The sequence below is a fragment of the Hypanus sabinus genome, chromosome 4 (assembly GCF_030144855.1).
Source record: "Hypanus sabinus isolate sHypSab1 chromosome 4, sHypSab1.hap1, whole genome shotgun sequence".
NCBI classification, from domain to species: domain Eukaryota; kingdom Metazoa; phylum Chordata; class Chondrichthyes; order Myliobatiformes; family Dasyatidae; genus Hypanus; species Hypanus sabinus.
Window position 1 is genome coordinate 81,725,681 of NC_082709.1, and position 12,123 is coordinate 81,737,803.

The 12,123-nt window shown below is 40.6% G+C and overlaps 1 protein-coding gene across 2 annotated transcripts in view; it reads right to left on the reverse strand.

Moving 5' to 3' along the window:
- usp37 (ubiquitin specific peptidase 37) overlaps positions 1-12,123 on the reverse strand; it is an 84,688-nt gene that overhangs the window by 59,725 nt on the left and 12,840 nt on the right. For both annotated transcript variants that reach the window (XM_059967538.1, XM_059967539.1), the window contains exons 3-6: positions 9,198-9,357; positions 4,847-4,947; positions 1,041-1,216; positions 395-472 (exon numbers count right to left, since the gene is read on the reverse strand). In XM_059967538.1, coding sequence (XP_059823521.1) covers positions 395-472; positions 1,041-1,216; positions 4,847-4,947; positions 9,198-9,357 — 515 coding nt within the window. The remainder of the gene's footprint in view (positions 1-394; positions 473-1,040; positions 1,217-4,846; positions 4,948-9,197; positions 9,358-12,123) is intronic.

Genomic DNA, 12,123 nt, shown 5'->3' on the forward strand with positions numbered 1-12,123 from the left:
GAGGCTACTTAGCATCTGCACCAGAACCACGAGACTCAAAAATAGCGACTTTCCCCAAGCAGCAAGGCTGATCCACACCTCAACACACTAACTCCACCACTAATTCATTATTTCCTGTCAGTCACATTAGCAACACTTTATGGACATACAATCAATGTATACAAGGTATTTTATGTATTCATATTTATTATGTGATCATTATTATTTTGTTATGTATTATTAACAATTATTTTGTTCTCCTTATACTTATGTAGAGGAAATAACATTGAACAATTTTGAATCTTAATCATAACCCAGTGTAAAACAGTATAATGCATCTTTCTCTGACCTGGGCTATTTCATTCCTATGTTAAGATACAGCCTCAATTGCTTCAGAGTTCCTGTGGGTACTGACCTGGAAGCATCATTCTCTTTAGGATAATCTTCAGTCAGCTCCAAGTCTGGGGAAAGCATCCTCTTTCTTTTCTCACTCCTTTAATAACAATATTGACAGGATTAATATATCAAATTCACTAAAAATTATGGTGCAAAACATTTGGAGAGATATCAGAAAGACACCCATAAACTGAGTGGCTTCACTACTGGAAGCATTCCTGACTGTCCTGCCTCCCTGGTAAAGAATATAGAACAGTGCACCACAGGAACATGCCCTTCAGCTCACAATAGTGTGCAAAACCAACTAAATCAGTAATCAAATGGCTAACTAATCTCTTCTGCTGATATAATGTCCATACATGTTGGGTCAGAAGGGTGTGCGTGTGTGCACGCAAGCAAATAAATAAGGACTTGGGAAGATTAGGAGAATTTTCTATGGTCAGGTTGTTTTGGTTATTGCTAGCAATGCATTTCACTATATGGTTCAACATACATGATAAATAAATGAATCTGAAACCAAACTGTTCTATGTCCTAATACACTTATTGTCCAAGCAAAATGACTTGTTCTCATCCATCTTACACTGATTTGACTGATGTCTCCTAACCATCATTAAATTGTATATAGATAAGGCACAGTGGAGATAAAGGTGTACAGCCTCCTACCTGTTCTCTGACTTGACCGCTCGGGATACAGCATGAGAGGGTGACGTAAATGCTGGCCCCAGCCGGTTGCCCGGGGCGCCGCTTGCCTGCAGAGCTTTAGGTCCATGCTGAAGGTTTGATCGGCCCGGACTGCTCATACTTTTCCGGTTTGGAGTCTCATCTCGTCTCCCTGGCGTCTGCAAGAAACGTTTCAATCGGAGCTCGTGTTCAGAAGGAGAAAAGGAAAGCAGCAAATGCAGGAAAATTCATTTAAAAAAAATCAAAGCAAATAAGGATGATCTCGACCAGGCACCAAATAACTTGTTCTATGTGCAGACATTTCCAAGGGTATCTATTTAGCGTTACAGTGCAGAACTGGCCCTTCTAGCCCAGTGAGCTGTACCACACAACTATTTAATCCTAGTGTAATCAAAGGACAATTTACAATGGCCAACTCATCAGTATGCCTTTGGACTGTTGGAGGAATCCCATGCACAAGGGAAGGACGTACAGAGGACAGGCAACACACACAACAGGCCAGAGGAACTCAGCAAGCCAGGCAGCATCTATGGAAAAGTGTAAACGGTTGACATTTCTCTTGGAGACCCTCATCAGTCCTGATGAAGGATCTTGGCCTGTATCATTGACTGTTACTCTTTTCCATCTCGGCCCCAAACATCAACTGTTTACTTTTTCCATAGATGCTGCCTGAGCTACCGAGTTCCTCCAGAATTTTGTGTGTGGTTGCTTGGTTTTCCAGCATCTGCAGATTTTCTCGTTTGTGTTTATAAAGAGGATGCCAGAATTGAAATCCAAACTCCAACGTCTGAAGCTGTAATACAGGCAGTCCTTGGGTTACGTATGAGTTCCATTCCTGAGTCCGTCTTTAAGGCGGATTTGTACGGAAGTCGGAACAAGTACCTCCGGTATTATTTAGCGTCAGTTAAATCAAATGTTTGTCAGTATATAGTATATATTTTACCTTTCTATGCATATAAAACACTTAAGAAACATATGTATTCCAATAATTAAACCACCGTGTTGCTTAGTAATAATTGTAGCTTTCAGCGGGGCAGCGCCTTTCAAATGCTCCCATTATTCTCACTTTAAAATTGTTCCGATCGTTGACCAAGTGTAGCCTAACGCTTTTCCAATGACTGATGGTGTTTCACCTCTTTCAAAACACTTTATTATTTCCATTTTATTTTCAATTCCAATTGCTTCCCGTCAATGGATCAGACACACTGGCAGCAGCAGCTCCCGAGGTCCGCTGGGTCCTCAGGACCACCGCATTGAGACAGGCTAAGTTGGACAAGTGGGGGTTTGGTTTGGGTAGTTGATCCTCCACAATATTCCGCGTGGGAATTTAAACTGGAGGTGGCAGTGTTTTTTATAATGAGGTCAAGTTGCGAGCTCGACATCAACCCGGCACGGGAACGGTCTATCACTGGATCAAACTCAGGAATCTCCATTCTCCAGCTCAGCACTGATCTCACTGTGCCACCAGCCGACCTGAAAGGGGGGGGGGGGGGGGGCGGCGGCAGGCGGGGTCAGGGTGAATCTTACTAAGAAAAATTTAAGCCAAATACTAAGTTAAACACTCAACACAGTGTTAACGGCAATGACTTAAAATGGCGGATGGTGTTCTCCTTCCTCAGTTCGTAAGTACGAGCTGTCAGTTAAGTCAGACATTCGTAACTCAGGGACTACCTGTAGTGTTGCAATAACTGTTACGCTACTGTGGGACCTCAGTATAGATTGGAATATCCTTTAAGTATTTTGTCAAAGTCTCTGACAAACTGGTTGCATCATGGCCTGGTACGGAAACGATAATGGCCAGGAATGGAAGTCTACAGGAAGTGGTGGATATAGTCCAATGCATCACAGGTAAAGACCTCCCTACCAATGAACAAGAAGCACTGCCACAAGAAAGCAGCATCCATCTTCAAGGATCTCCACCATCCAGGCCATGCTTTCTTGTCGCTACTACGATTGGGCAGGAGCATTAGATCCCACACCACTTGATTCAGAAAGTTATTACCCTACACCCATCAGGCACCTGAGCCAGTGTGGATAACTTCACTCAGCTCAACACTGAACTGGTTCCACAACCTAAAAACTCACTTCCAAGGACTCTATAAATCATGTTCTCAGTATTAGTTATTTATTTTTTTTATTAGTTGCAGGATTTATCTTCTCTTAAAAATGGTTTTGTCAGTTTTTGCTTATGTATAGATTTTCATAACTTCTATTGTATTTCTTTATTTTTCTAAAAAATACCCGCAAGAAAATAAATCTCAAGGTAGTATATTGTAACATATTACTACTTTGCTCACTTTATAGAAGCTATCTTATGCATCTATATTTATTGTCCTTTTTATTATTGTGTTCTTTATCTTATTACATTTTAATGGTTGTGCACTGGATCTTAAGTAGCAAGTATTACATTCCCCTTTACACTTTGTGTGCTGTAAATAACATTAAACAATCTTGAATATCAAGGATCAACTTTGTTCGCTATATAGTTAACAGGTATTTGGAATTTGCTGTGGTGTGTTGGCCAGGGTGCACCATGCAATAAAAACATTCAAAATTACAGGCATAAAGAATGAAGTTATATAAAAGTGTTATAATGTAGCGATGTGCTACACACAGCACTGAAATAATGACATGCAGTCGGTAAGTCGTTTCAAGACTAGTTTATTCAAACTTCGCGGTGCTGGCATTTAATTCCTAGCGCCCGCCCTCTCCGGGCGGAAATGACATCAGAGGTGCATTACCAAAATCTCCCCCCACACGCTGGCTATTTGAGAGCTAGTTCGCCTGCGCAGAAAGTGGGTCACCACAATAGGTTAAAATACAGATATAGAATAAAAAGGTACATAAATACATGAATACCAACATGTATTTACAATGTAAACAGCATTATAAAATGTGGTTAAAAGTGTTTACAGTGCAGTGATGGGGGTAATAGAGGAGGGTAGGGTAAGTGGTAGAATGGTTGATCAGATTACCTGCGTAGGGGAAAGAGCTTTTAAGATGATGTGAAGCTTTTGTTTTAATAGAAGGGAACTTCTGGAAAAGACAGCTTGCTGAGTGTGAAGTGACCACAATGATCTTCCTGCCCATTTCTTTGTCCTAGACACTTACAAGTCCTGCAGTGATGGCAGACTGCAGGCAATGACCACTTCTGCTGATGCATACTTTCAACATTAATCTTACTTTGAATTTGATATTCACAAGTTTTCAACACTTCAGAACAGAATCTCAACAAAGCAGTTGCTGCCCTGGTTAGAAGTTTAAAAAAAAAGTCCCATAGCCTCCTCTACAGCCTCAATGAGGCCACTCTGAAGTTGGAGGAGCAACAGCACATTTTCCAACTAGGTATCCTCTAACTCAATGGCATGAGCATCTATTTCACCCCTTCCCTCTTTCTTCTACTTCTCACTCTGGCCTCCGACCCCCTCTACCTCTTCCCCTTCCCCTTGGTGCCCCTCCTCCCCTTTCTCCCATGGCCCACTCTCCTCTCCTATCAGATTCCTTCTTCTTTAGCTCTTTACCTTTTCCACTTATCACCTCCCAGCTTCTTACTTAACCCCCCTCTCCCAACCTGGCTTCACTTATCACCTAGCTTGTACTCCTTCCCCTACCCTACCCTTTTCACCCTTTCCTTTCCAATACTGGTGAAGGGACTCGGCCCAACACATCAACCGTTTATTCCTTTCCATAGGTGCTGCCTGACCTGCTGAGTTCCTTCAGCATTTTGTGTGTGTGTTGCCTTTAAAGTCCCATTATTTCACAACACAAACTAGGCAATAGTTACCCACCTGATTCTCTATATTAGAGAGCTGACGGTGAGATTCTTTTGAGACAACTCTGTTTCCTAACATTCCTCCAAGATTGCTGGATCCTTGACGGGTCTTCATCCCTGGAAAGTTATAACAAGCCGGACGTAAGATAGAACTGAAACAAGCTGGCCACTGAATGGAATGACCCAGATCCAAGTTAGACAGCAAGGTGCAAGTCAAACAGTCCCTGTCTTTGCAATGGGGGAGGGGGGGGGGAAATACTCGCTCAATCCCCATCTAGATGGATTCCAATTGCACCTACCTGTCCAGGAACATGGTAACAGAAATTACTGCACATATTTAATGCATTGGATTCAGATTTATTTATCCCATGTACATAAAAAAAATCCAGAGAAAAGCATGAGTTACATTAACAACCAACACAGCGCAGGGATGTCACCACACATTCTGAGACCAACACAGCATGCAAGCAAAAACTCTTTGCTCTCTTTTTGCTTATATTTCATCTGATAATTTATGGTACATTTAGGATTTATAGTATATTTTACCTACTGCACTTAAGTAAACAAATTACACAACATACATTATGTTGGTGACAATAAACCTGATTCTGATTAACAACGAAATAACAGCAGCAAAACAAGATGGTTTCCTTTCTCCCACCTGCAGACACACGAGAGCCCTCCAACCCCAACTCCCAGAACTAACACAGATTTAAAAACCTCCATTAACTGTGCTGATATTTTTTCTTTGAAGAGTTTCAGAGTAGAGAACGTCTTCAAGTTTCTGGGTGTCAACATCTTGGAGGACATGCAAAGGGCTCAACACATTGATACAATTAGGAAGAAGGCACACCAGCAGCTATCGCTCATTTAGAGCTTGAGGAGATTTGGTATGTTACCAAATACTCCAGTAACTTTCTACAGTGAAAGCTTCTTGCTGGTAGTGACTGGTGCGGAGGCTCAAATGCACAAGGATGCAGAGGGTTGTAAACTCAACCAGCTCTATCACAGCACTAGCCTCCCCCATCATCTAGGACATCTTCAAGAGGCAGGCTCATGAGGCAGCGGCATCCATCATTAAGGACACTCACTATGTGGGACATGACCTCTTCAAATTACTACCATCAGGGAGGAGGTACCAGAACTTAAAAACTCACACTCAACAATTTAGGAATAATATCTTCCCTACTAGATTTCTGAACAGTCCATGATCCCAAAGAACACCACCTCCCTATTCCCTTTCTTTTTGCACTATTTTATAGTGTAATTTGTAATTTATAGTAATTTTACTTCTGCTTCATCTGCTCCTATATCTTACGGTCTTATACTGGAAGAATTGGATCGGCCATGATTGAATGGCGGAGCAGACTCAATGGGCCAAATGGCTTACTGCTGTTCCTATATCTTATGGTCTTTAAATCTTTGCTTTGTACTACCGCCACAAAACAAATTTCACTTCATGCAAGGCAGTGCTAACAAATCTGATTCCGATTCCTGTTATAGAAAAGATGTTATCAAACTACAAGGAGTGCAGAAAAGATTTAACAAGATTTGCCTGGACTTGGGAATCTGCAGTACAAGGAGCAAGTATGTAGACTAGGACTTTATTCCCTGGAACATGGGAAATTGTGGGGTGACCTGATAAGGGTATACAAGATCTAAGGGTATATATACAGGGTGAAAATACCTAGTCTTTTCCCAGGGGAAGGATTGTTAAAAAACAGGGCTGTGGCTTAAGACCAGGGGTAAGAGATTTATTCGATAGATTTTTATATTTTGCACTGTTGCCACAAAACAAACAACTTCATGTCAGCGTATTACATCTGATTCTGATTTACAAGGGAACACTCATAAACTTGCAGAATGTTTATATAACTGACAAATTGAGTTCAAGAATAAGATGACTTCAGTTGCAAGCCCAGAATCTAAATAGGGTGCAAAAGGGTCAGAGAGTTCAACAACAAAAATCATTGAAAGCAGTGATGCAGATCAACAAGGATATTTAAAACAAAAGGCAAAACTGAACTCCAGGTTTTATTTCTGGAGAGTCAGTCAGTAATCAGACTTTAAATACCAGAGGGCACAGCTGTGAGAGGGAGAAAGTTTAAAAAGATCAACGCAACATAAGAGCAGAATTAAGCCATTTGCCAATTGAGTCTGCTCTGCCGTTCCATGATGGCTGACTTATTTTCCCTCTCAACCTATTCTCTCACTTCTTCCCAAGTTCTTTGATAATAGAATCTATTAATCCCTGCTTTAAATGTACCCAATGACTTGGCAACTGGCAAAATACCTCATCTGTTTTAAAGGGACATCCTTCTACACTGAGGTAGAGCCCTCTTGTCCTAGACTCCCCTAAGAAGCCTCCCTTCTACAGAGTGTCAACACTTCTCACTACCTCGGTAAAGCAGCCAGCGTAACCAAAAGACCCCACCCAACCTGGACATTCTGTCTTCTCCCCTCTCCCATCGGCCAGAAAATACAAAAGCCAGAAAGCACGTACCACCAGGCTCAAGGACAACTTCTACCCCACTGCTCAACAGACTTCTTGTACTATTAGATCGACTTCGGGCCTTACAATCTACCTCATTATGCTCTTGCATTTTACCATTTACTTACAGTGAACTTTTAAGGAGCACCTTGTTCTGCGTTGTTACTGTTTTACCACTTTCTGTCTTAGTGCCCTGTGTAATGATTTCATCTGTATGACCAATATGCAAGACAAGCTTTTCATTATATCTTGGTACATAGGACAATAATAAACCGATACCAAATCAAACCCTAACAATTAATACATGCTGTAGTGGTATCGTTAAACACAGAATTCAAAGACTTTTCCCCCTAGTGGTATGCTGAACTCCCTTGTATAGTATTAGAGGTGATTAGCATAAAGGTTTTTAAGGAAAGTGGATCCGACTTGAAAAGGAAATAGAGGGTTCCAGTTCTGATACATTTATCAATTGTACATTGAAACATGCAGTGAAATACATTATTTACACTAACAACCAACATACTCAAGGATGTGCTGGGGGCAGCCTGCAAGAGTCGCCAACACAGCATGACCATTACAGATTACTATCTAAATGGAGTTGTTAGGAAAATGGGAAGTACAACGAGATCTAGGTGTTCTTGTACATCAGTCAATGAAAGCAAGCATGCAGGTACAACAGGCAGTGAAGAAAGCTAATAGCATGCTGGCCTTTATAACAAGAGGAATTGAGTATAGGAGTAAAGAGGTCCTTTTGCAGCTGTACAGGGCCCTGGTGAGACCCCACCTGGAGTATTGTGTGCAGTTTTGGTCTCCAAATTTGAAGAAGGACATTCTCACTATTGAGGGAGTGCAGCGTAGGTTCACAAGGTTAATTCCCGGAATGGCGGGATTGTCATATGTTGAAAGATTGGAGCGACTGGGCTTGTATACACTGGAACTTAGAAGGATGAGAGGGGATCTGATTGAAACATATAAGATTATTAAGGGATTGGCCACGCTGGAGGCAGGTAGCATGTTCCCGCTGATGGGTGAGTCCAGAACTAGAGGCCACAGTTTAAGAATAAGGGGTAGGCCATTTAGGACAGAGATGCGGAAAAACTTTTTCACCCAGAGAGTGGTGGATACGTGGAATGCTCTGCCCCAGAAGGCAGTGGAGGCCAAGTTTCTGGATGCTTTCAAGAGAGTTAGATAGGGCCCTTAAAGATAGCGGGATCAAGGGATATGGGGAGAGGGCAGGAACGGGGTACTGATTGTGTATGATCAGCCATGATCACAGTGAATGGCGGTGCTGGCTAGAAGAGCCGAATGGCCTACTCCTGTACCTACTGTCTATTGACCACAATGTTCAGCAAAACAACACAAGCATCAACAATAAAACAACAGCAAAACAAATCTCTTTCCCATTTCCACACCCCCACCCAGGCTGCCTTCGGGCCTCAAATCAATAATAATAACAACTTATTTAGAGCACTTTTCATACAGACAATGTAATTCAAAGTGCTTTAAAATGGGATAAAGTGCAAACATGAAAATAAAAGACTAAAAAGATGTTAGTTAAAAGAAAGGTTAGATACTATAAATAGGTTTTGAGCTGGTGTTTAAAAGTGTCAACTGAGTCTGTATCCCTTAGTTTTAGGAATTGTATTTCACAGATTAGGAGGATAGTTCAAAAAAGCTGAACTGCCAGTTATGTGTTGAGGGAAATTGTTTAAATTTAAGACCAGTGGAAGAAGACCTGGAGCTCGAGCAGGATTATAAAATGGCCTTGTCGCAGACCGTCAGACCTCCAAGCTCTGGATACGTTGATGGTACCTGGATGACAGCAATCCCAATGAGCATCAAATGATACACTTTCCATGCTGAATGTGATACTCACCGCCAGAGCTGAGCTCCTCCAGGTATTCCTTCAGGAGCAGAGCATCAGTGCTCAGAGCCTTGTCGATAATCAGGCTGCTCTTGTCTTGCAACGTCACCAGCAGCCGGCTGTGCTGCTTCATCGAGGGGCTGATCTGCACCACCTTCACATTTTGGCTGAGCTAGACATACACAAGGGGGCACAGAGAAAGAGCCTGGTATCAGAGACTGTTATTCACTCTGGCAAGCCGGACAGATGCTACATGTACCATTCACCACCTCCTTCAGCACAATTCAGTCATTACAGATGAGGTGACACTTCACCCGTAAGTCTGTGGGGTCTATACTTGGTGCTCCCTCCTCTGTATCAGTGATACCTGATGCAGAACTGCTTCATCGTGCACCTTCACTCTCTCTCCCACCATAACATCCTGCATTTTGTGGGGGATGGAGCTAAGGTGCATGAGGGTCCATTTGACTTCGCGCTCCGACACGACCATCCACGGTGACACCACATTCAGGTTGGAGAAATAACACTTCATATTCTGTATGGGTAGCCTCTAACCTGATGTCATGAACATCACTTCTCCAGCTTATGATAATTTCTTCCTTCTTGCTTTTTCCATTCCCCATTCTGGTTATCCTCTCAGTCCTTCTCCTCACCTGCCTCTGAGGCCTGTCCTCCTCCTCTTTCACCCATAGTCCATTGTCCTCTCCTATCAAATTCCTCCTTCTTCAGTCTTTTACTTTTCCCATCCACCTGGTTTCACTTCTCACCTACCAGCTTGTACCCCTTCCCCACCCCATCTGGATTCCGTCCCCTTCTTTTCCAGTCCTGATGAAGGGTCTTGGACCAAAATGTCAACTGTTTATTCATTTCCATAGAAGCTGCCTGCTCTGCCGAGTTCCTCCAGCAGTTTGGGTGTATTACTATTGGACAAGTTTAGTGCAAGAGTCTGGATCCACTAGTCCACTCAATTGGGTCAAAAACTAAAGTTTGGAAAAAATAATCCAATGCATTCAAATGCACAACTTTGCAAAACTGGGTGCATATCTATGTCATATTTAAAAAAAAATAACCATTTGAACTTAGGAAATAAGACCAAAATAAATTAATGCTTGTTAAAAGCTGTCTTGATTGATCTTAAGATAATGGAAGGTGCAGAAGAGGGTTACCAGGCTGATGGCTTGGTAGCGTAGCAATTAGGGCAACACTTTATAGTGCCAGCAATCAGGGTTCAATTCCCACTGCTTTCTATAAGCAGTTTGTACATTTTCTTCACGACCACATGGGCTTCCTCCAGATTCTCTGATTTCCTCTCACATTCTGAAGATGTACAGATTAGGATTAGCAGGTTCTGGACGTGCTATGTTGGTGCCAGAAGCGTGGTAACATTTGCTGGCTACCTCCAGCACAATCCTCGGTTGCAAAATGACACTTTCACTATTAGCTTTTTATGGACTTGTGACAAATACAGCTAAAGCTTTCTTTTCTTTCTTTCTAAATCTTTTTATTAATATTAGTAATATGGACAGAATACAAATGATATATTGATAAAGAAATTACCAACATATAAATTCCATTACATATGAAAAAAACATACATAATAGTTACAATATAAATGAGTTTACCAAAACATAAGCCATAAAATATATGTATGAACATAGTAAGTCTAAATATTTCATAATATATGATATAAAGAAAACAGAAAAAAGAAAAAAACAAAAAAAAATATAATGCCAAACTAGCTAATCTAATCTAATAACTAATATAGAAGAAAAAAGAAGCAAAAAAAGAGAGAGAAAAAAAAGGGGGCTGTTTATAATATCTCACAAAAATAAGTATTCAAAGCCGTCACTTCCGGTCCTCTCAAAATACATAAGCTAAAAGCTGGGAAATCAAATGAACTTGGCACTGGGTCATATTACATCACATGAAAATGTTGAATAAATGGTCTCCATAACTTTTCAAATTTAATAGAAGTCTCAAAAGTACCACTTCTAATTTTTTCTAAATTTAAACATAACATAGTTTGAGAGAACCAATTAAATACAGTGGGAGGATTAATTTCTTTCCAATTCAACAATATAGATCTTCTAGCCATCAGAGTTAGAAATGCAATCATTCGACGGGCAGAAGAAGATAAATGCAGTGAGTCTAAGATCGGTAAACCAAAAATTGCGGTAATAGGATGAGGTTGTAAATCGATATTCAAAACCGCAGAAATAATATCAAAAATATCTTTCCAATATTTCTCCAAAAATGAACAAGACCAAAACATATGAGTTAAAGACGCAATTTCAGAATGACATCTATCACAAATAGGACTAATATGAGAGTAAAAATGAGCTAATTTATCCTTGGACATATGGGCCCTATGTACAACCTTAAATTGTATTAATGAATGTTTGGCACATAACGATGATGTATTAACTAATTGAAGAATTCTATCCCAATTCTCACTAGAAATACTAAGACTAAGCTCTCTTTCCCAATCCTTTTTAGTCTTATAAAGAGGCTCTGAACGTATCTTCATAATTATATTATAAAGTTTTGAAATAAGCCCTTTTTGAAAAGGGTCTAATTCAAATAAACTCTCCAAAATATCTGAAGGCACAACATTTGGAAACGGAGAGAGCACAGAATTTAAAAAATGTCTAATCTGTAAATATCTAAAAAAATGAAATCTAGGCAAGTTATATTTGTTGGATAATTGCTCAAAAGACATGAAACAATTATCTAAAAATAAATCAGAAAATCTTAGTAATCCCTTAGTTTTCCAAGCTGAATAAGCTTGATCTATAATGGAAGGGTGAAAAAAACAATTAGACAGTTAAGCTTAAATCTTAAAATCATAGAGGGCATGCTCTATAAAGAGAAGTTGGACAAACTTGGGTTGTTTCCTCTGGAGTGGTGGAGATCCGGTAGGTTATAAGATTGTGAGAGA